The sequence below is a fragment of the Catharus ustulatus genome, chromosome 29, assembly GCF_009819885.2.
Source record: "Catharus ustulatus isolate bCatUst1 chromosome 29, bCatUst1.pri.v2, whole genome shotgun sequence".
In the NCBI taxonomy this organism is placed as follows: Eukaryota; Metazoa; Chordata; class Aves; order Passeriformes; family Turdidae; genus Catharus; species Catharus ustulatus.
This window is the reverse complement of record NC_046249.1, coordinates 3,130,992-3,154,239: the sequence shown is the minus strand read 5'-3', so window position 1 is coordinate 3,154,239 and position 23,248 is coordinate 3,130,992. Positions and strand designations below refer to the sequence as shown.

General features: G+C 58.0%; 1 protein-coding gene across 1 annotated transcript in view; it reads left to right on the top strand.

Moving 5' to 3' along the window:
* Positions 1-11,825: 11,825 nt before the first annotated feature.
* Positions 11,826-23,248, top strand: part of EFNA2 (ephrin A2) — a 46,743-nt gene continuing 35,320 nt past the window's right edge. Inside the window, exon 1 of the mRNA XM_033082462.1 lies at positions 11,826-11,990. Within this exon, the coding sequence (XP_032938353.1) occupies positions 11,869-11,990 (122 nt within the window). The 5' untranslated portion in view covers positions 11,826-11,868. The remainder of the gene's footprint in view (positions 11,991-23,248) is intronic.

Genomic DNA, 23,248 nt, shown 5'->3' with positions numbered 1-23,248 from the left:
CCCATGTCCTGTGTCCAGGCTGTGGCTGGTCACTCCTTCACTGTGGGGGGTGTTGGAGATCCCTGCCAGGACCTGGATTTATTCCATGGCCACTCCATGGGCATGTGGGAGCCATTCCCTCACCCCAGTGCAGCAGCCTGGGCAGACAAGGCTGGGCCCAGGAGGGAATGGAAAATGAGAGGAAAATGATCCAGGTGGTGAGGCCAAGCCTTGTGAAGGGGCTGGGGGAGAGCAGGGGGGTCCCACAGTGCCAGACCCATCCAGGGTGACACATTGGAGGTTTGGTTTATCCCCTCAGACCCCTGGAGGCAGCTGCACCCCCCTAATGTGGGACTGGGGATCTGAGCCTGGGATCTGCAGGATAATGTGCCAGTTTTGGGTGTTGAATGGCTGGGAGTTGATTCAAGGGAGGCGTGAGAGGCCTTTGGAAGGAGCAGCCACGGGCAGGGGAGATGAACAATGCCATGATTAGGGAATTAAACCTTTCCTGTGCTTCTCTTTCCCTACCCCGATGCAATTTGTAGCGATCAGACCTGGGGTGCAGCAGGAGCAGACGGGGTGAGTCGTCTGTACAAGAGCAAAACAAGCTCCTGCCCAGCCCCTGCCTCTTCATTAAGTCGATTTGCATTCCTAATCTCCATTTGCCGTTATTATTTTCCCCCTTGTGCCGAGTGCAGGAGATTTGCATAAAGTTCCTTTTTTCTTGTTTTTATTCACGCTCAAGGTCAGAGACTCGGTGAGACACTGACGAAAACAATCCCCTCCTCACCCTCCTTTAATTCTTTGCAGAAACATGTCCTGGGGATTTTAACATAACAATTGCTGAGGAAGGAAGGGGGGAACCCTGCACTGAGCCCTTGGTGGGGGGAACCTGAAGGGAGCCCTTGGAGGGAGGAGACCCCAACAGAGCCCTGTGTGTGCCTGAAACGAGCTGCCCAAAGGAGAGATGCAAATCCATGAGGAGAAGGGAAGGGGGAGATGGATTTGGGAGCAGCACCAGTCCTGCCTCATCCTGAAATGGGAGAGCTGGTCCAGCTCTCTTGGAGCAGAGCCTGTGCCAAACCCTCTCCAAGCTGGGAGCACCCAGGTCCTGTGTCCTGGCCAGGGGAGCTGCTTGGTTCATCCCACTCTGTGTTCACAGGGAATGGAGCTTCCCTGGGACATTCTCCAGCTTCTCCCCTTTCTTGTCTGGAATCCTTGGAGTTGGGGGATGCCCCATTTGGGACACCCTGGGCCCTTGCATTAGTGGGAGTGGAAGCTCTGAAAATGATTTCTGAGCTTGGGAAGGGACAGGGGTCTCTCAGAGGGAGCCCCAGATCCTCTCTGGATCCTGCACTATGTGAAGCCAACCTTCTGTTGCTCACAGTTCCCGTAAGGAGCAGGGCTGGGTGATGGGGACAAGGACACCAGCCCCTCCCAAGGAGTCCAGTTTCCCTGTGGCTGGTTAAAGGAAGAGGGAAAAACTCCCAACCAGCTGCTGAGGGGCTTGTGTGGAGCCTTTTCCCCTCCAGGGAGCGGTCAGGTTTCTGATTAACAGATTTTTCCTGATTTTCCCCAATCTGGTGCTGCATTCAGAGCCTGGGATGGGGCACAGGGGACACCTGAGCTCTGTGTGTGCCCAAGGTGGGTTCTGAACCCCTTAAAAGGGGGAAAATCCCTTTTTAGCCCTGGGGTGTTTGCAGTTTCTGGTGGATTTGGGAAGGAGGGAGTGAAGAATTGGTTCCTTTTCACATGCTCAAGCTGTGATGATTTTAACATGTCCAAATCATGTGAATCCCGTGGTTTGGGCATGTCTGAGGCATCCTGGGGGGCTGGGGAGTGACTGAATGGTGGCAGATGGTGGCTTGTGGGGGTGGTGGCCCAGCTGCTCCCGAGTGACCTGGATGGGAATGGGCAGGGATTGACTTTAGGAGCACTGGAATGTTGGATGGCCGGGCTGATGACGGGGCTGGCAGGAGCTGGGAGATGAGTTTTGCCTGGTGCTGTGAGCACAGAAATATGTCTTATTTCCCAGAACTGGGAGGTGCTTTTTTCCCGAGGATGCTCCAGGGCTCTCAGCTCCCGTGATGTGAGTGTTTTCATGCCCCTTTAATGCTTCACTAAACAGTTTGAGCTGCTGCCTCTTAATGCCCCAGCAAAGCACGGAATGCTCCGGAGCGGAAAGAGCAGCGAGGAAGGAGCGTGATGGAAAAGAGAAGAGGCTGTGAGGAGGCACAAAACCAGGGAAAAGTCACCTTTTCCCTTTCACATTCCTGGTCCTTGCTGGTGTGAAGGCAGCTGCATGCTGAGGGTCCCCCCAGCTTCTGCTGCTCCTCCAGGGAAGAGCTGGGCTTTGCTCATCCTCTCCCTGCCCTTCCTGGGCTCTGTGTGGGCACATGGGGGGCATGAAGGTGGTTCCTGGGACACTGAGGGGCAGATATTTGGAGCCTGTCAGGATTCTCTGACCTCTGGCTCCCCTGGTGAGCACAACAGGGCTGATATCCATCGTGTTGGTGCCCTGCAGCCCACGCTGGTGGCTTGGGAGAGGCCAAGGACAGGGGGAGAAATAAAAAAAAAATCGAGTTTTAACCCACCCAGGAGAAGTTTGGCCTCCTCCCACCCTGCTCCGAGGGGGGCTGCCGTGTTTCTCCTGCTCTTAATTCGAGTCATTGCATTCCCTGCACTCCGTGTCCCCTCCCCGGCACCGCTTGCCCTGCGGTTTGATCCCTGAGTACCAAAGGTACCGCCTCGGGCTGCGACATCGGCATCCTCGGTCGCCATAGGAACGGGAGCTGGGGGTCCCCGGGGCCCAGCTCCGGGGGCTGAGCTCCAGCGAGCCTCTGAAGCTGGGCTGCTCCAGGCCGGGGGGAGCGGGCTGTGCCAGCCTGGGAGGGAGCGGGAGCCCTGGAGCACAAAGACAGAGGTTATTGGTGTCAAAGAACTCGGCAGCTCCAGAGGCTGAGCCGCGGCTACAGCTGCTGTTAGCGGAGGGGAGTGAAAACCAGGAGGAGGGAAGGGGAGAGCTGGGAGCCAGAGCCAATTATTGCCAGGGGGGTGGGAGGAAGAGGTGGAAGGTGATGGAGATGTCAGCGGTGGGGAGGGCAGCGGGGAGGATGAGGCTCAGGGCTCGGTTCATCACTGATCATGCAATCATTGAATATCCTGGGGGGAAGGGATCCACAAGGATCATGGAGCCAGGTCCTGGGGATGTGTTGTAGGACCTGTTGCAATGGGACGGGGGTGATGGTTTTAAGCTAAAATAGGATGGATTTAGAGCAGGTATAAGGAATAAATTTGTCCCTGTGGGGGTGGGGAGGCCCAGGAGTGGCTGCCCCATCCCTGGAAGTGCCCAAGGCCAGGTTGGATGGGGGTTGGAGCACCCTGGGATAGTGGAAGGTGTCCCTGCCCAGAGCAGGGGATGGGACTGGGTTATCCCAGGTCCTTCCCACCCAAACCATCCTGGGATTTCATCACTCATTGAAACATTTAAGTTGGCAAAAACCCTTAGGATCTGTGCCCCTACCCGCACGGCTGCTGTCCCCGATGTTTGGGAATTCAGTCAGCCCTGGGGGTTTGAGCCTTGGCTGTGGGTAAGCTGAGGGCAAAGGCATCTCTTCCCTGAGGGGACACAGCCCCGGGGCCGCTGCCGGTGGTCCCCACTCCCCACCCCGCTGAGTGACGCGCGGAGCCGCCCGACTCCCCCGAACCACCTCCACTTCCTAATTGCTGACAGTTATTTACTGTAAAGACAGGAGCACACGCACCACCGCCTCTGACAACTCGTGTCAAAGCCCCAGCCAGAAACTATCGCTTTACAGCTTTATTTATTACCCCTTTTTCTTTTTTTTTTTTTCCCAAACAGATCTATTCCATCTCCCCTCCGGGCGCCGCGCTCCTGCCGGCGGCCGTGCTGCGCCGTGGGGCTCCCTGCCCAGACCCATCCCGGAGCCCCCCCTTTCCCGGTCCATGCCTGGCTGGGCGCTGATGGACGGGTGCAAACGGAGGCTGGCGGAGCCCCCCGCACGCTGCCGTGTTTATTTGCTGTCTCTCAGCCCCTCCATGTTCAAACATAATTGGTTCTGCTCGGCGCAGTAAACACTGATGTGTCGCATCAGCGAGCTGGAAGGGCACCTACACGCAATTAAAATAATTGGGCGCGTACCTGGCTCTGATCGCCCCCCCTCCCCGACGCTGTTCTCCCTTCATCTCCTCCTCTCCATCCTTTGTTCGATCCTCTCAGCCCATCCCACTCCTTTCAGTGCCCGTTCTCTGCTAGTGCAGGGTGAAGGGGGTGCCCCGTGGAGTGGGAGGCGTCCCATGGAGAGCGGCATCTGCACTGCTGGCCTTGGCCTTGGCCTTGGCACGAGTGCAGGGTGAGTTCTCCGATGAGGGAGATGATATTCCAGCCCAGACCCATGAAATATAATGAAGGCCCGAGGGACTGTACCAGCTCCTCAGTTAAAAATGATGCTGTTATATTTAGACAAGGTAACTGGAGGCCCCTCCGGACAGCGCCGAGTACAATTTTTTGTTTAATGATTCCATAATCTGATATAATATCGGGCCTGTAAGACATAATGAAGACCTGGGGGAGTTTACATCTTCGCAGCTTTAAAGGGTCCCTGCTCGGGGACGCGGCCAGGTGGAGGTTTGAACTTTGATGCAGTCAAACGTATTTTTCTCTGGGTTTGTTTGACATGATTGAGGGAATCCAGCAGCCACAGGGAGAGGGAATGGAGCAAGTGCAGCCATGCTCACACCAACCCTGCAGCCTGTGCTTGTGCTGAGGTGGGTCACCAGGAGAGTTTGGGGGGCCCAGCAGGGCTGTGCTGGGATCTGCATGGAGGTGGTGATGGTGGTGGGGGCTTCAGAAGGTTGTGGTGGCCTTTGGGAGGAGGTTGTGGTGGCCTTTGGGAGACTGTGGTGGTCTTTGGGAGGGGGTTGTGGTGGCCTTTGGGAGGAGGTTGTGGTGGCCTTTGGGAGGTTGTGGTGGCCTTTGGGAGATTGTGGTGGTCTTTGGGAGGGGGTTGTGGTGGCCTTTGGGAGGGGGTTGTGGTGGCCTTTGGGAGAGGGTTGTGGTGGTCTTTGGGAGGTTGTGGTGGCCTTTGGGAGGAAGTCATGGTGATCTTCAGGGGCAGTGATGCCTCCAGAGTGGAGCAGCCAATTCCCACTGTGAGCAGGGTAAAGTGAGGGTGCTCCCACCCCAACCTCTGCTTTTGCCAAGCCCTGAGATGGAGTTTTTGGTGCTTTAAGCTGTTTTGGCCCAGCCTGGGGATTCCTGCTCCTGCAGCAGCTCACGGTGGGAGCAGCACTGGCAGTGCCAGCAGTGCCAGGCTGGGCACAGTGCTGCTCCCTCTGGCTTCTCCCACCTGTCCCAGGGTGAAGCCCAGCTCAGCCCCACTCCCTGTGCCATGATCCAGAACTGAGAGGGGCATCAGGGCTGCTGGCACCAAAACTGGGAGAATGGGGCTGGCAGAGCCTGTGCCACGCTCTGCTGAGCAGTTGATCACAGATTGATCACAGGGTGAAGGTCAGGATTAGGGTGAGGGTCTTTTGATGGTGACCATATAATGAAGTGTTTGGTTTCCCCCAACACCAAACATCTCCAGGATCAGCATCACCACTAAATCTCCCATTTGGCAGCAGATATCCAGCTGGAAGCAGATCCTCCTCACCTGCACTGTGTTTGCTGAGTCCTGCCAGTGCCGGGCTGGATGCTCCGGGACCGTTCCTGGTGTGCTCTTGTCTGGGTATCCGTGCCGGGAGATAACCTAATCCCATTTAGCCTTGGAGAGAGCCGGCAGATCCCTCCCCTGGGAGCCAGAGCGCGGCGGGGGGTGGTCTGTAATGAATTCCCATCATTCCAGCACAAAGGGAGCTTACAGGAGCGCTCGCCGCAGAAAATATGAGGGTCGCTGCCCTATCATCCCTCCGAGACATCCGTCGTAGTTCAGTGATTCCCGGCTGCTGACAGGCAACGGCCCAGGGAGGCAGAGCCGGGCCTGCAAAATGCCTTTTTCTGCCCAAAGAAGGGATTGATCACCCTGCCTGAGGCTGTGTTTGCCTGTCACACCCCCCTGAGCAGGTGTGTGGCCCCGTTGGACATCACCCCACGGTGCCCGTTCTCCTTCAGCCCGGTTTGTTATTGATCTGTATTCCAGCGGTTCCTTGGGGATCCCGCTGGGAAAACCCTGCCCCAAGTCCTGGGGGAGCTGAGAGGTGTCTCAGCCACGGGGTGGAAACTGGGGGGCGATGCTGTGATGGTCACTGGGGGATTGTGCCTGCAGACCCCAGGGTCAGGTTTGGGGGTGCTTGAAGAGCCACTCGAGGGTCCCTGTGACAGGGGGAACCGTTCCCCCTGCCAGGGCCTGTTCCAGCTCCCTGCTCTCCTTTCCTTCTCACCTTTATTTAATTTATTATTTTCCCCCCTCATGGAAAACCACACGGTGGAACCTGCCCTCTCCAAGCCGGGTTTTCCTGCGGCTCCGTGGCTCGGCCGGGATGCCTCACCTCGGGAGCTGCCAATCCGTCTCTGTCAAGCTGTCAGCCCGGAGCGCGGGCTGGAGCCGCTGCAATTCAAAGTGGATTAACTCCTCGGGCTGCCCTCCCTCCCCCCGCCCCTCCCCATTCCACTTGGGTGGGTTTTGGCCGAACAGAAAACGCTTTTCCCCTGCGCTTTCCATATTCAAAAGCTCCCGGAGCGCAGCCGGATGGCAGCGGGGGCCGCGGGGCCGGGGGCTTCAGGCCGGCGTGCGGGGCCAGTGGCCGTGGGAGAGGGACACGGTGGCCGTGGGAGAGGGACACGGTGGCCGTGGCACTGTGCTGTGTTCCTTTAGGGTTCTGGGAATGGTCTGTGCAGGGATGAGGGCTCCCCAGAGGAGGGAGGGGCTGCAGACCCTCCCCAAAACTCCTGGCTGTTCAGCTGCTTGTCCCCAGAGGGGCTGCAGGATCTGGGGGGGCTGGGGGTGCTGGGCTGTGGGGGCTGGGGGTGCTGGGCTGTGGGGTACAGAGCTGGAGGGGCTGGGGGTGCTGGGCTGTGGGGTACAGGACTGGGGGTGCTGGGCTGTGGGGTACAGAGCTGGGGGGGTTGCAGGTTTGGGGGGATGCCAGATTGGTAGAACTGGGGGCTGCAGGATTGTGGGGTTGGGGGCTACGGGATTGTGGGGGGTGCAAGACTGGGGGGCTGCAGGGCTGGGTGGGCTGTGGAGCTGTGATTTGTGGGGGGTCTTTGTTTCCCCGGGTGATCGATTCCCCCAATCCAAGCAAGGGCCGGGGCTGTGTCGCATTAGCGGCGACCCGAGTGCACGGTGACAACCCCGGGGGCCGCGAGGGGCACCGGCACTAGAGGGGGGTGTTGCCTAAGCAATGCGGTGCCGCCGCTCCGCCGCCTCAGCTTTGGGGTGAAACCGCAGGGTTTTGGCCCTTGGCTGTTTCCCGGCTGCTTTTCCAGGTGTGGGCTGCGCTGGTACCCAGGTGCCACCCTGCACGGTTCCCACCCCCTTCGCGAGAGGGCTGTGGGTTTATTCCTGGCTGGAAATCGCTTTGAGGACGCTGCTGCGAGCTGGCGCTCGGGTGCGACAGCCCCCGATGGCCGAGGGACAGCGGCCACCAAATGCCACCGAGGCAAAGCTGAGCCGCGCTCTCTCGTGGCAGCACGGCTCCGGCGTGGGAAGGATTTATCCACAGCTGGATTTCGGGGCTGGGTGTTTTAACGAGCATCGCATGAGGCGGCAGAACGCGCCCGGTGCTGCTGGGGAAGGTGTGAACGGCCCCGGGCGAGGCGTGTCCGTGCCCAGGCTGCGGGAAGGGTTTGGGTGTTCCCGGGCTCCGGGTTCCCACCCTGAGCCGCAGGATGTGGCTCTCTCCCACCCCACTGGAGGGGAGACACTGCCCGGGATCCCGGGAGGCCGCACAGGAGCTCCGGGTGCAGCCACGTTTGGGGTATGATTGTGGGGTTTCGCAGATTTTGTGTATCTATGGCAGTTTGCTCGCTGTCCTGAATAAACTGAGAGCTCGGGGAGTCTGGGAGGATCTCGGGAGCAAAACTGGAGCTGTGCCAAGGTCTGGCCACATTGCTGGGTGTCCCCAGCGCTGCCCTCCAGCCCCGCGAGCCTGGGGATCCGACCTTGGGTGGGATGGGAGCCCAGGATGGGGACTGGTGCCTGTGGATGCCACACAATGCCAAGGATCCCTTGGTTGGGGACATCAGCACCACCCCCTTGTCTCCATCCCGGGCATCTGGATCCTGCTGCCAGCTGGGATTTTCACACCGATCCCTTCCAGTTTGGAAGCTCTAAGGGACCCACCCAGACCCCTTTTTTTTCTCCTGTTGCAGCTCCATTGCCAGCAGCCTGGCTCTGCTCTGCGCCAGCACTTCCCAGCCCTTTCCCTGCGACTCCTCACCTTTTTAGTGGGAAGGATTTTTCTGTCGGTAGCAAATATTTTCCATAATTTCCTGGCCGATCCAATTAATGCAGAGGAAGGCGGGTGTGAATTATCCCTCCCTGCATCCAGCCTTGCCCCCTGCATGGAGCTGGGGGCTGGAAATTGCAGGATTTGCAGTAATTAAGGCAAATAGTTGGTTTTGTTTGGTTAGAAAAACAACCTGGTGCTGTTTGGAGAAGCCAGAAAAATCCTGGAAAAGGTTTTCTTTCCCGTTACCAGGAGTGGGGAAGAAGTCGTTCCATGCAAAGCAGGGCTGGGCCCCCCCCTCGCCTGGGGCAGGGACGTGTTGGGGCTGATCCTGGCTGGGAGGGAACGAACCAGAGCGGGTGTGGGGCTGCTGCTGCCTGGTCCTAACACATCACCCCATTTCCCAGGGAATTTCACCTGGGATCCCCCACAGCTCCAGTAGAACTGAGCTGGGCTGAGCTGGGCTGAGCTGGGCTGAACTGGGTTGAGCTGGGCTGAGCTGGGATGCACTGGGTTGAACTCTACTAAAATGGGATGCACTGAGTTGAGTTGGGAAATACTGCATTGAACTGGGATGCACTGGACTGAGCTGGGATTCACTGGACTGAGCTGGGCTGAGCTGGAATGCACTGGGCTGAGCTGGGCTGGGCTGAGCTGGAATGCACTGGGTTGAGCTGGGATTCAGTGGGTTGAACTGGGCTGTGCTGGGATGCACTGAGTTGAACTGGGCTAAACTGGGATGAGCTGGGTTGAACTAGGCTGAACTGGGATGCACTGGGCTGAGCTAGGCCGAACTGGGATGTGCTAGGCTGTGCTGGGATGCACTGGGCTGAACTGGGATGCACTGGGCTGAACTAGGCTGAACTGGGATGCACTGGGTTGAACTGATCCAAGCTGAGATGCACAAGGTTAATCAACTAAACTGGGATGCACTGAGCTGAGCTGGGATGCACTGAGCTGAGCTGGGATGCCCTGGGCTGAGCTGGGATGCCCTGGGCTGAGCTGGGAATGTCCAGCCAGCGAGTGCCCATGGGTGACCTGGCACCCCAAGCCATGGCTGACCCCTTGGCCAGCACGGTGCCCTTTGGATCATCCCCATTCCCAATCCACAAACACTGCTGGCATCGCTCTGTGCACAGATTCTGCCGTGCCCCTGGGGCTGCCCCTGGAATGTGGCTCTGCCAGGGCTCCCAGCCCTGTCCCCGAGCCAGGAGGAGCCGTGGCTGGGCCTCCCGGAGAGCCCGGAAAGCTTTTAGTGGCGTGGCTGGAGAAATGGAAACAAATAGAGTTGACAGACAAGTGTCCGGGTTTGTGGCAGCGTCCGCTGACAGGAGGGAGATTGGCTGTCGGGGGCTTGATGGAGACGGATCCTGATGGGAGCAGGATGAGGAGATGGATAACCTTGATGGAGCTGCGGCGCGGGAGGATGCTCCGGCGGCATTATTCCAAAATAATTTGGTTTTTATTTGTTTTCCTTCGGGGCGGGGGGGAGGTATGCAGAGCCCCACAGTCCGTGGAGTTTTTCCTAAACAGATTTGCTAAATAAATAATGAGGAGGATCCATATTTTATTTATATCCCACCTCTCCTTGTGGCGCTGGTGGTGTTTTACGCTGGGCCGCTCCCTCCCTTTTAGCACGGACAAACTCCAAAGAGCTCGTGAGATGGAGATGGATTTACAGGGATATTTGGATGCTGAGCAGAAGGACGGGCAGCGGGATGTGCTGGAACTGCTCCTCCTGATGGACTTAATGGGCACCTTGGTGCTTTGTGAATCCAACTGGAAGTGTCTTTGCATCTGGAGGCACCTGAGGAATTCTGGTGGGAGCCAGCTCTGGCTCTGAGGGGCTCAGGGGGGACCTGAACACCCAGGAGCACACTCCAGGACACCCAGGGGGACATTCCATGGTCCGTGGGGAGGAGGGTCCGGAATCCATCTGTGTTCACTCATCCTTCAGAAACAGTTTTTGAAACTTGGGGGGACCTAGAGGGATCTGGACAGCCCGAAAGGAGCGTCCTAGCTTGGGGATGTCACTCCAGGCCCGTGGGGTGTCCTGGTTTGGGGATATGACTCCAGGGCAGTGGGGTGTCCTTGTTCACGGACGTGGCTGGGTGAAACACCTGTGACCAAAAATTCCACTGGATTTTCCCTGCTCTCCCCAAGGTCTGTCCTCCCCAGAACTGGACACGGCCCCACAGCAGCTCCAGGGCTCTGTGTTATTCCCATCACTTTTTCCAGATTTCGACAAAGCAGAATGATCCCTTAACACAAATTATTGTTTAATTTATCCTTATGTCAGAGGTGAAAAAATGTCCCTGCAGAGGTGGGGGACTCTCCCTGTCACCATCTGTCTGTCTTTCCTTGGCACCTGTGGGTCACAGGACATGTCCCTGTCCCTGTCCCCATCCCCAGTGCGAGCCCCTCACAGCCCCTTCCTCACATTTCCCCAGGCACCCCACAAGCCCCCATCAACCCATCCCTTCCTCAAGGCAAGGGACCCCCAAACCTCCCTCCTGCTTCCAAAGCCCCCCCACCCCTGTGACCCCCTCCCCAAAATCCCAATCCCCTGCCAGCGAATCGCTCCCCTTTCCAAATCCGTGCGACCCCTCCCCTCCCAACCCCCCCCACGCCGGTTTGACCCCCCCCTTTCCAAAACCCCTCAGCCCACCCGGTGCGACCCCCGCCCTTCCCAAACCCCCTCCCCATGCCGATCCCCCTCCCCCGGTACCGGTTCGTTCCCCCCTCCGGTGTGACCCCCCCCCCCAATCTTTGACCCCCCCCCCGCAGGGGCGTGGCCGCGGGGGCGCGCGGGAGCCCCGCCCTGGGACCGCGCCGGGCGCGCGCGCGGCCGCCGGTGGCAACAATGTGTCAGAGGCGGGGCGGGGGCGGGGCCGGCGCGCGGCGGGGGCGGGGCCGTTACCGGGGGCGGTCCCGGGCGGGGGTCGCGGGCGGGGGGCGCGGGCGGCGGGCGCAGCATGGCGCGGCGGCACTGAGCTAGCGGCGGCCTCCCGGCCCGGCCTTTGTCTCTCCGGTGTCCCCGGGGCGGAGCAGCCCGCGGCGGGGCCCGGGGCTGAGCCCGCAGGTGCGGCGGCAGCACCGGGGGCTCGGCGCCGGGCGGCGGCGGCGGCGCCGCGGGGCTCGGAGGAACTTGGCCGAAGTTGGGCGGCGGGGGGAGGGAGGTGGTGGTGGAGGTGGTGGTGGGGGGGAAGGTTCCCGGTACCGGGGCGATCCCGGGGCGCCGCGGGAACCGGGTCGGTCCCCGCCGCCCGAGCGCGGGATGCGGCTGCCCCGGCGCCGCCGCACCGCGGCCGCCCCCGAGTCCCCCCGCTGACGGCGCCCGGGGCCGCGGGCGATGGTGAGGGCTGGGCGCTCGCCCGCCGCCGCCGCCGCCCGCCGCCCGCCCGCCGTCCCCGGCCGGCCCCAGGGCCCCGCCGCCCCGTGAAGCGGCCGGAGCCGCGCCCGCCGCCCGCCGGGACGATGGTGCGCTGCGGTGCGGCCGCGCTGCTCGCCGCGCTCCTCGGCGTCTGCGTCTGGACCGACGAGACCGGGAAAGTTATCTCGGACCGGTTCGCCGTCTACTGGAACCGGAGCAATCCCAGGTGAGGTGGGGGGCGGCGGGAGCGGCCTCGGCGCCCGAGTTCCAGTCGGTTTTTCCCCCCCGCACACACACCCGCTGAGCGCCCGCTGCCGCCCGGTGACAGCGGCCGCCGCCGCCCGTGGCGGGTCGGGTCCCCCTCGAGCCCCCGGTGGGCTCCGGTGAACGGGTTGGGCGGCCCCGGGGAGCGGGGGTGGTCCCCGGGGTCCCTCCCCCGAAAGTTCCCGCGGGGCCCCGGGCGGACCGTCCCCGGGGGCTGCGGCAGCGCCGGGAGCATCGCCGGGAGCGGGGCGCGTTCCCGGGGGCGGCGGGGGGGAGGGGGCGGCGGGGGCTGCGGCTCGGCCCCTCCGCGCCCAACTTCGGGGAAGTTCAAGTTCCTCCCCCCGCCGTCCCGTTACCCCCCCGGTTCCTCTCCCGGGATGCAAAAAAAAGAACCCAAAATCAGCCCAAAGCAGCGGGTGCGGCTGCGGGGGGGGTCGGGAGAACGATTTGGGGAGGAATGGCAAAACGGGCCCGAGGGAGGGACGGGGTGTGCGGAGCTGGGGATGGCCGGCCCTGCTGCTCCCGGGTCATTCCCATCCTGGAAGTGCAATCCCCACAGTTGGCTTCGTTTCCTGACTCCAGTTGGAATTTCGATTTTTCTGTGTGTTTTTTTCCCCCCACCAAGTGTTTTTTTTTCTTTTGGGGGCGAGAGTTTTCGTTTCTGTCGTATTTCTTTGTTCATGATTTTGAGGAACCAAAAACTGTTGGTGAGTTGGAAGCGGGAGGAATTCTGCTCTGGGAATGCTCAGGTGGTTGGGACCCTCGGGATCGCCCCCACCCTCCTTGCTGGGGACACTCTTTGAGGTCTGAAGGGGCCCGTTTGTGGGGATTCCTGTAAAAAACAAAACCCAGCCGTTAAACCCTCATTTCCCCCCAAAATTCCTCAAAGTTCTCCCAAGCCTGGCAGTGTCTGAGCAGTGAGGGCTGAGCTCGGTGGGTGCAGCCCCTGTGGCCCCCAGCTTTGGGCTGTTCCGTTTTCTGGGTCAAACTGGGGGTTCTTTGTCCCCCTCGGTCCCTGCGTGACTCGTGGGGCACGGTGTGGCCTGGCCTTGTCCCCAGGGCCACCAGCGAGGAGAGGAGGCTCCTCCAGCTCCGGGTGGCTCATCCCCTGCTGCCACCCATGAGGGGACCCTGGGTGCCACCTCCTCTCCCTCGATGTCACCGGCGCAGTCGGGGAAAGTTCCTGGCGGTGTTTTGGCGTTGGGACGTGCGCGGGGCCGAGGACGCTCAGCAGTCCCTGGTGTCCATCCAACCTCCACTCGTCCCTTTTTGGGGACCCACCCGTGCCCCTCTCACCGCCCCAAAACCCAAAATTGGGGTGAGCCCGTCCCTTTGTGCCTTGGTGGCGGTGCCTTGGCGGTGGTGCCTGTGCCGCGGGCCGCCCGCGGTGCATATGGATTTTATTATCTCCCTCACATTTTTGTGGGGGATTGTAAGAGCCAGGGAATTATTTTTTTTTTTCCTAATTTTTTTTTTTTTTGCCCATTGCGAAGTTTTCTGGTTTCGGCTCCTGGTGCTCCCCCCAATCTCCCACACTTTGGGTTCTTTTCTTTTGTTCTCCCAAATGCCAAACACATGTGAGGGTCCAACTGTGGCATCCCAGAGATGAGGGTGGTTGGGGCGGTGGCTGGGATTTGGCACCCAAGGGTTCCAGTGGCTGGGATTTGGCGCCCAAAGGTTCTGACGTTTGGGATTTGGCGCCCAAGGCTTCCTGGGGATGGGATTTGGCACCCAAGGGTTCTGATGGTGGTGCCAACAACCAAAAGTAGCCCCTTGGCTGTTGGGGACGGGCGTCCCGGGACCCGGCACCGGCGATGGCGTCAGCTCCATCCCCTTCGCCCCCTCGTAGAAACCACCGAGAATCTCTCCTCGAAAAATCCACGGTGGATCATTATTCCATATATATTTATATATTTATACATTTCTAAATCTGCTGTTGGCAGGGAAAATATTTTCGAGGAGGGGGGGGAAATAAAATGGAGCGGAGGGAAGCGCGAGGGGCTGGGAGGGAAGAGCAGACAATGGCTGGTGGGTTCAGCAGGCACGTCCGCAGCGCCTGGCTCCGGGATGTGACCCAAATTTCCCCAATGTGGGAGCGCCCCGTGTCGCCAGCGCTCCCCGCCTGCGCCTTCGGCTCTCGGAATTCGAGGCAATTTATTAGGGGTTGCAAAGATTGAAATTGCCATTGAGTTTCCTGCTTATTCCCTTTTTGAACCCAGCGGTGGGTTTATTTTTTCTCTGGAGTTACTACAAGACCGTCTCATTCTTAAAAATGAAGAAAAAACGTATTTATGTGTTTTCTGGTCCTTCGTTTTCGTTCTTTTTTCACCCCCCAACCAACACCTCATTTATTAAGGGGGAAATAAAAAGGGGTTTTAAAAAAAATGGGGAAAAGACCCAAGGTTAAAATGTCCTGTTTGAACCCACAGACCTTCTCTGACGCTAAATATTTTCTGTCAGGTTTATACAGCAATCTATATTTTATAAAAGACAGGAATAAATCTCATGGTCGATATGATTTACCCAGATTAGAATAATTCTATATTTCATAATTGGGGCTAAATTAAAAATAAGTGGTACCTCGGGATGCTGCAATTTCCCTGTTCTGGGGAGAGATTTAACCACTCGCTGTGGATTTGCAAGGTTTATTTTTATTTTTAAATGGTTTTGTGAGGATGCGCTGGGAAAACGTTTGGCTGGATGGAACTCCTGGGTTATCCAGGAAAAAAACAAAGAGTGATGAAGGTAGAATTATACAAAAAAGGGCAGTTTTGGTACCGTGTGCAAGTGTGGGTTTTTGCTGCCGATGGTTGCTCTCCGGGTGTGGATCCATTGGCCAGGCCGGTCGCGGGTGGATCCATTGGTTGTGTCCGGGGTGAGGCGCCCATGGATGGGATCTTGGGGCTGCTCCCTGGTGTGGCACTGCGGGCAGGGGTCCGGCACTGCGGGCAGGGGTCCGGCACTGCGGGCAGGGGTCCGGCACAACACCCAGGGCTCTTCCCACCATCACCCCGTGTTTTCCGCCTGGTGCTGCGGGATCCGCTCGCCCGTGGGATTCCAGGGTGGATTTACCTTGGGAGCCAACCAGGTCAGTTTGGGTGTGCTGGAGCATCCAGCACCACCAGTGGGTTGGGGTGTCCAGTCTTGGCCCCCCACACCACAGCGGGTTTAGGGTGGATGTCTCAGCACGCGGCGCCGTGCGACAAAAAATCAGGGATGTGGGAAAACCTCTGTGCTCTGTGGGAAGGAGTGACCTGTCCTCAGAAGGTCCCCAGTCCTGTGATCCTCACCCACAGCCTCGTGGCCGTGCTGGAAACCTCTGGGAGGCCAAGGAAGGACGGAGGGTTTGGGATTGGTTTGGGATTTGTTGCCGTGCCCCGCTCTGCCGACAGCCGGGTGACGGGCAGGGAATTGTCATTCCCGAACGCTGCTCGGTGTTCCTGCAGCAATCCCGCGGTCCCTGCCGTGTGCCTGGACCCACAGTGGGAATGTGCAGAGTGCTGGGGGTTCTCCTCCCTCCCTGGGACCGGGTGGGATCGTGCTCCTGGCCTGCTTTAACGCCGAGGTCATGGCGCTGCCTCCGAACGCTTCTTTTGCTGATTCCTGTATTATTTTTCGGTGTGGTTTGTGAGCACAGCTCGGATTTCTGTTCTGCTCCTCTGCACTCCCCAATCCCGGGATCGGGAACCGGAGAAATGGTTTCTGGCAGGGGGATTTACAGAGCCAGGTGATGCTCAGGGCTGGCAGAGCAGGACTTTGGGGGGTCCTTTGGGGGGAAAGGTGCCTCTGCCACGGGGGTGGTGGGGTTGGGGTGAATGGGGCACATCTTGGAGGGGACTTGGATCATGTTCCCAATCCCATTGGATTTCGTGCCCCTTTTTCCTGCATTCCCATCTCCTGGAGCTGCAGCTCCAGCGCCTGGTGCTTTGTCCTAGAGCCTGGAGCGTGGTGGCCGTGGCCAGGAGAGCTGTGGCCGTGACTGTGACCCCCTGACCACCCAAGCCAAGGCCAACTCGCCCACCTGTGTGTCACCAGGGCCTGTGGCCAGGCTGCTGGTGGCTGTGTGTGCCACCTCTCCATGAAGGGAGCAGAGACGATGCCACATCTGTTTTTTCCAGGGGAATTTGGTGCTGCAGAGGGGTGGCTGAGCAAGAGGGCTCAGCTTGGGGGATCCCACCCATATCTCCATGTTGGAGTGGGGCTGGATCCCAAAACCTCTGTGTCCTGGCTCTGGCTGGGACTTTTGGAGTCATCCCCAGTTCTCTTTGTCCCCCCTCCCTTGCTCCTGTGGGCATCATACTGGGGGACAGCCTCTAAAGAAACATGCCCTGTGTTCCCCTTGGAGTGATTTTAATGTGAATTTTAACTCGGGTTGTTCCTGTGTCACCATCAGGCCGAGTCCCCTCTCGGGGTGTTTGGGTGTGCCAGCGCTCAGCCTCATCCTGTGCAATTCCTGCTCTTTTAGTTTTCCTCCTTCTGTTCTCCCTTTGTGCCGAGATCACTCCCAGCCCTTCCCACCCCTCTTTTCCAGCCCGTTAAGCCGTGTTAGCAATTCCTCACCAGCCCAGGGCTGCGGCGAGTGGTTAATGGAGAGCAGACACCACCGGGCCGGCGTCGCTGACAGGATTCTCTCTCCGTGCCCGTCTCCGTCTCCGCCTGTCCCTTTCCAGGGACCGCAATTACATTCCCTGCTGGTTGCACATTTGGTATCCAAATGCCGGCCATGCGCCGCATCCTAATGCGAGGATGGGCTGGGGGCGTGCGGAGCTGCCCGAGGGTCAGGCGGTCCCCAGGACCCCCCCAAAAAATCCTGGGGTGTTCTGGTAGGGGGGGACACACAGAGGGTGGGCAGTGGGAACAGTCCAGGGGGTGAGAGATACCCTCAGGTACCTTGGAAAGCTTTGAAAGTGTTGCTGTATAAAGATACATATATTTATATATGTACAGATTTACAGATATTTACATACAAATATATTTATATCTATTATATAAATTATATATTTATTTTCATACACGGGTGTTTATTCACACACACCCCCGCCCCACATAAATACACTTTACACACACAAATAATCCAATGCCAAAAATCCCCCTGTCTGACAATGCTGTGCCACCCCTGTGTGACATTCCCCTGGAATTCCTACCTGGGGGCTGCAGGATGTACCTGGCTGAGGCTTTACCTGGCCCCAGCCTGTCCAGCTGTCCAGCTGTGTCCTTCCCAGTGCCACATCAGGAGCTGTACCTGCTTGTGCCTGACAAGGTTCAGCTGCTGGGTTGGCTGGAAAATTGCAGCAATTGTTCCTTAAATAGCTCCTCGTTCCTGATGGTGACAATTTCGGTTCTTTTGTGTTAGATATTAATCATGATTTCTGAGGCTCCGTTTTGATCCAGGCTGGTTTTCCCCACTCGGGGCAGAGATCCTGCCCCGCTTCGTTGGATTTAATGGGATTTATGGGAGGTGAGCAGCTCGGAGTGCTGTTACCTGCAGTCCCTAAGAGCTGTTTAAATTCCTTTTCCCCCTCTGCCGTGACCTGATGCTCATCCCAGTTTTTGACTGCTTCCCTCTGCTTGGAGATCCATCCCAAAACCAGGCCCTGTTTTGCTTCTTCAGGTGCAGGGGGAAGCACCGTGCTCCAGGGGGCCAGGCTGGGCCATGGAATCCATGATCTTGGAGTTCTTTCCCAACCCAAGCGATTCCATGATTCTCCAGAGCTGGACAACTGTTGGGCTGAGCTGCTGCCCGCTTTGGCCTTTGCCAGGTGAATTCCAGAGGCATTTTTGAAGCTGCCCCAAAGCCAGGCCTGTGTTTAGGAGTGTCTGTGTGCCCAGACTCTTCACCACCACCTGACCCTTCAGGATTTGGGGACCCCATGGCTGTTCCCACCAGCTGCCGTGTTGGGGAAACGGTGCCCATGGGGCTGTTTGGGTGTGGGATGCACCAGGGCTGGGTCGATCCCGGCAGGAAAAGTAGGAATGGACGGGGCTGAGAGCAGGGCAGTGAGATGGAGCCGTGTCCCTGCTCCGTCCTGCCTTGTTCCCGGGTGGTCACAGTGTTGTTATTTATTTATTTCTCCTCCCTCGCTCCCCCTTGGCTTGTTGCTGCCGCTGTGCCTGGGCTGCTAAAGAGCTTCCTATTGTTCCGGAGCTAATTACCTCCTAATGAGGCTCCCGGCTCAAAAGCCGAGCGGAGCGGGGGCTGTGGGGGGATGTGAGGGGGCTGTGCTGGGAGGGGGTGAGGGCAGGGCTGGGGTCACCACTGGGGTCAACACCGGGGTCACCCGATGGCTTCAGCTGTGCCGTGTGAATTGGGGTTGGTGGTGGGAGATCCACGGAGCTGCCAGCCTGGAGCTTCATCCTAAAGGGTGGCTGGGAAGTGGTTTTGTCAAAATTTTCTTGTTGAGCCCCAAACCCGTGGAGAAATGAGAGCCCTGTGGGTTTTGGCCAGACGGGGCTATGCTGGTACTTGGAGCCTGGGAACGTTCCCAGCGTTTCCCTTGGTGTGACACCTCCCTGTCAACCCCATCTGGGACAGGTGGCACATTTTAGGGCACATCCTTCATTTTGGTTCAAACCAAGGATCCTCAGAGCTTATCCCATCCATGTGCTGGACAAATCCTGCTCCACTCATCCTCTTCCCTCTTGACTTTATCCCGTCCCGACCTTATCCCATCTGTCACCAGGAGACTGGGATGAGCCCTGATCCTGATGGCATTCATCACTTTGGCTGGAGGGGCTGTCCAGGAGTGTCCTTGTCCCTGCTGGGATGCAGAGCAGAACTCTGGGGATCCTGCTGTGCCCCTGGAATGTCCCCCGTGTCCCTCGGGGTTGCGGCAGCTTCCGTGGCTCCTCCATGTGCCGCAGATTTGATGGGGGAGAAGAGGATCCTTCTCCAAAGGGATTGGGAAAGCCCCCACCTGCACCCTGCTCCGACTGAAACCGGGCTGTGTGCCCCCACACGGGGTGGGGTGGTCCTGAACTTCAGAGGGGGATGAGCAACAACATTCAAAGCAACAACAGTGGGGGAAAATATTCCAAAGGAGGAGAATTTGCTCCCTGGAATTATGATAAAGGCAGGGAAATGAGTTCCCCTTCGCTGTGCTCTTGATGAAGGGTGTCCAAGGCAGCGAGGGGTCCAGAGTGAGCCCTTCCAAGGGGATGGAGGTGCTGGCAGTTTTGAGATTGCCCCATCCGGCCCAGCTTGCCCATGGATCCATCTCCAGCTGCGGCACAAAGCCGGGATCGATGGCGCTCGGCTCCGGTGAAGCCAATCAGCGCCGGGGCAGCGAGATCTGCGCTACCGTTCCGAGCCCCGCTCGGATCCATTCAGCATTTTCCTTTGGGTCATTAATGAAGGGAGAGGGATGCAGAAACAGGGATTTAGACTATTTCTTTTTTTAATTCCTCCCCTTTAAAATTTTCCCCCTCTTCCCGTGTTTGCTTCCCAAGGCACAGCGGAGCAGCGAGTGATGCCGCTGCTGGGAGAGGAACGGCCACGGGGCCGAGCCACGTCCTGGTGGGGCTGTGCTGTGGTGGGATCCTGTGGGATACACCTGTACCCTGCTGTGGGATCCTGTGGGATACACCTGTACCCTGGTGTGGGATCCTGTGGGATACACCTGTGCTGTGGTGGGATCCTTTGGGATACACCTGTGACATGGTGGGATCCTGTGGGATACATCCCTACACTCCCTCAGCACATCACTTCTTCCTGACCTCCCAATTTTCTACTTTCCTTGATATTTCCAGCTGCTCCAGGCTTGTTTTGTGGGATTTTCCCATTTTCCCTGCAACTGTGACCTCCAGGCACACGCGGGTGTCCGTGCAAATGCCACAGCTGCCTGTGCCTGGTCCCACCAAACACCATCCTGGTGCTGGAGCTGCTGCTCCCTGTGGATGCCAGGACCAGTATCCCCACCATGGTATCCCCACCATGATATCTCCACCATGATATTCCCATGATATCCCCACCATGATATCCCCACCACGATATTCCCACCACCAGTATTCCCACCGCGCCGCCGCAGCGCTCCCGGATCTGCGGAGTTTTACACCGATACCATTTTTTGTTCGACTCCAGGAATGGGGTTTTTGTTTCAGCTCCTTCCCCACTAGCCCCGAAATTCCCCAGGAATCCAACTCTGGATTTTGGATCTTTTGTGCCGAACCCAAACCTCTCTCAGCTCCGATTCCCAGCACCGCTGACTTTGGGAAAAAGGGGAATTAATGGTAATGGGGGTTTTTAATAACTGGGAATGTGGAAACCCCATTCCATCCCCACCTTCCTCCTCCTGCCACATCTCAATCACCTCCTCCAATTATTTCCTCAACTGAATTTCCCTGGAAATATTTTGCCGTTTCCCCCAATGCAACCAAGTTTTGTCGGATTTTTCTTTTTTCCCCCTGCAGAAGAGGAGGAATTATCCGTCTCGGTTTATTTTTCCTTGAACATTACACGGGAGCAAAACTCACCCATGTGCTGGGAAAGAGATAAAGTGTTTAGACAGCAAATACAAATATTCCAGAGCACTCAGCCCAGCTACAGCTATTCCTGCCAGGATTCCGAATTCCGTACCATGTCTTCTAGGGGGGTTTTATTTAGACTGTCTTATTTTTTTTTTTTATTATTTATCAAAAACCCTATTTATATTTGCAGTAAAATAAAATCAGCCTGACCCTGTAGAGAACTCGAAAAATCCCAATTCTTTCCTTTTCCAATCCTGTTTCCACTGAGGAAAAAAAGCCCCTGGACCTCGTGCCCTGCACAAAATCCAACCGCGACGGGATTATTTCGGCGGCTGAGCTTCTCTGCAGGCGCTGGGACGGCGCTGGCTCCGTGTGTCCCCCTCCAAAATCGGGATTCAGGGAAGCTCCTGCAGAGGTGGGGATGGAACTGGGGTCCCCAGGGTCTTCCTGTGGGATTTTGGGGGCACAGACTCCCGTGTGCTGTTGGTTCCGACTGCGCACGGAGCGCTCAAAAAGGGGTTTAGTATTTTGATTTTATTTTAATATTCAGTGATGGATGGGCTCCCGCTGCTCCTCAGGAGCATCCCAGTCTCCCATCAGTGTTCTGGTCCCGCTGGGGACCCCGCGGGTGTCATTGTCACCCCGGTGCCGGGCGCTGGTGCCGTCAGGAGCTGAGGAAGCTCTTTCCCAGCCAGCTCGATAATCCCAATTATTATCTGGATTCTCGATCAGGGTTGCTTATTAAACTTGGCACCGCTGGCTTTGCCGTTCCGGCCGCCTGCCTCGGCAGAGGGATTTATCTCCTGCCGACGCGGGAAGGAAATTGAGTGGAAAAACGCGGGGCAGAGCCCCCCGGGACGGCGGGGGGAGCCGGGGGTACCCGGATTCCGAAGGGTCAGGAGAAGCTGGAACAGCCCCAGCGAGGCCAGGTTGGGTTGGTGGAGCTGCCTGGGCCGTGTCCGTCTGTCCGTGTGTCCGTCTGTCCGTGTGTCCGTTTCCATCCCCACCCTGTGCTCTGTTCTAGGATGGGCGTTTTTATTCCGAGGTTATTTTGGACTGGTCGATGCTTTTATACAACACAACAGCCGATATTTTCCCTTTTCCCTGAAATCTAAAAGACCTTTTGTCAGCTCCTGTCCTCCTTCACCTCAAGAATATCAGTTTTTTGCAAATCCAGGCCTTTCTACTGGAATTCCCAGCTTCCCATCCCACAAACCTTCCTGGTTTCCTCACAACCCGTTCTCCTCACATTGTGCCACAAATTGTGTTTTATTTTTACCCAACACTGCGCTGGAGCTGCCCGAGCCAGGGCCGATGTGCCGACCCTTCCAAAGGGGATTTTCCCAAATTTCCCGAATTCTCAGCACCGACCGACCCGGGCATCCAGGGGAGTGGGGCAGGAGGTGGGAGAGATGCTGCTGGGAAAAGCTGCTCTCCTGGATGGTTTCTCTCCCTCCTGGTGTTCAGATGTTTCAATTTTCCCGTTGCTCTACTCTGCTTTTTCCTGCCTTTCCACCATTTTTCTGCATTTTAAAAAAACCTGTACAAGCCCAGTAACTGGAATTCCTTCTCTTTGTGTCTCCGACCGCTCTCTCGCCCCTGGGTGAGCTCCTGGGATCCCCATTTTAGGGTGGGGGCTCCCCCCATCCCCTCCCCATGCTGCTGCTGCGGGATTTAAATGAGCACAGAGTTGCTCCAAAATCCTTTATTTGGGAAATTAATGTTTTCCTGAACCCTGCGAGGTTCTTCCCTCGTGCTCCGGGGCTTGATGTCCATCTTGGGAGCACTCCAGGCTCTCTCCTTGGCTTTTTCGTGCTGAGTGGTTGGCAGAACCTGCTGCACTCTGGCTCTGGGTGGGGCACTCGGGATGGAGCCATGGCCCTGCCGGGCTGTGCCTGTGACTGTCCTGGTGATTGTCCCATTGTTGTGGAACCGCCGTCGGATACGGCACCGGCACACGGGAATTCTGGCACCTGCCCTGGCTGTAAATGCTGGTCAAAAAAAGGTATTTCTGTGTGTTTTCCAACAGAGAATCCAAGCCTGTGTGGAATAGAAATGGCTTCTGGCACCAGGCTCCGTTGGATCAGCTCGGGGTCGCGGGGATCGGTTTGGCCGGAGCCGCGCGGGTGCCGAGTCCTGTGGAGCACCAGGATCGTGTGCCCTGCCACGGCCCTGGCATAGCTCCTGACCCTTTGAGATGGGATTTTAGGCTGAATTGGCAGAGTTGGAAGCAGGTTTGGGAACAGGGATTGCCTTTGCAGAGTGTGTGCTCTGGAGGCAGCATCCAGCCCGACCAGTGCCGGCTTCCTAACGCTCATTGCTGCCAGTGACCTTCAGCTTGGACCTGCTCCCGGCTTTCCCTGCCTGCTCTTCCTGCCATTCCCAGCTCTCCCCTCTCCGTGATGGTTCCTGGGGTCAGTGGACCTCAGTTCCAACCACCCAACCACTGCCTCTCCAGCTCATCCCGCTGCCCTCTGCAGATTTCCATTGTTCCTTGGCTCTTCCCGACACTGGGATGCGGAGCGCCGGCGGTGAGGGAATGTCCAGAGCCCGGTGTCGCAGTGGGTCTGGACTCCAGGACAATCTGGACTCCATTTCAAAACTGATTAATGATAATCATAAATCATAATGTTGTCTATTATGATAGAAAGCTTTGGATTGGGAGCAGGGACTCTCATCCTGCGAGCTGGGGGTGATCCTGGATCCGACTTCCAGCTCATTACCCGGAGACAAATGGCTTCTCCCTCCCCCAGCCTC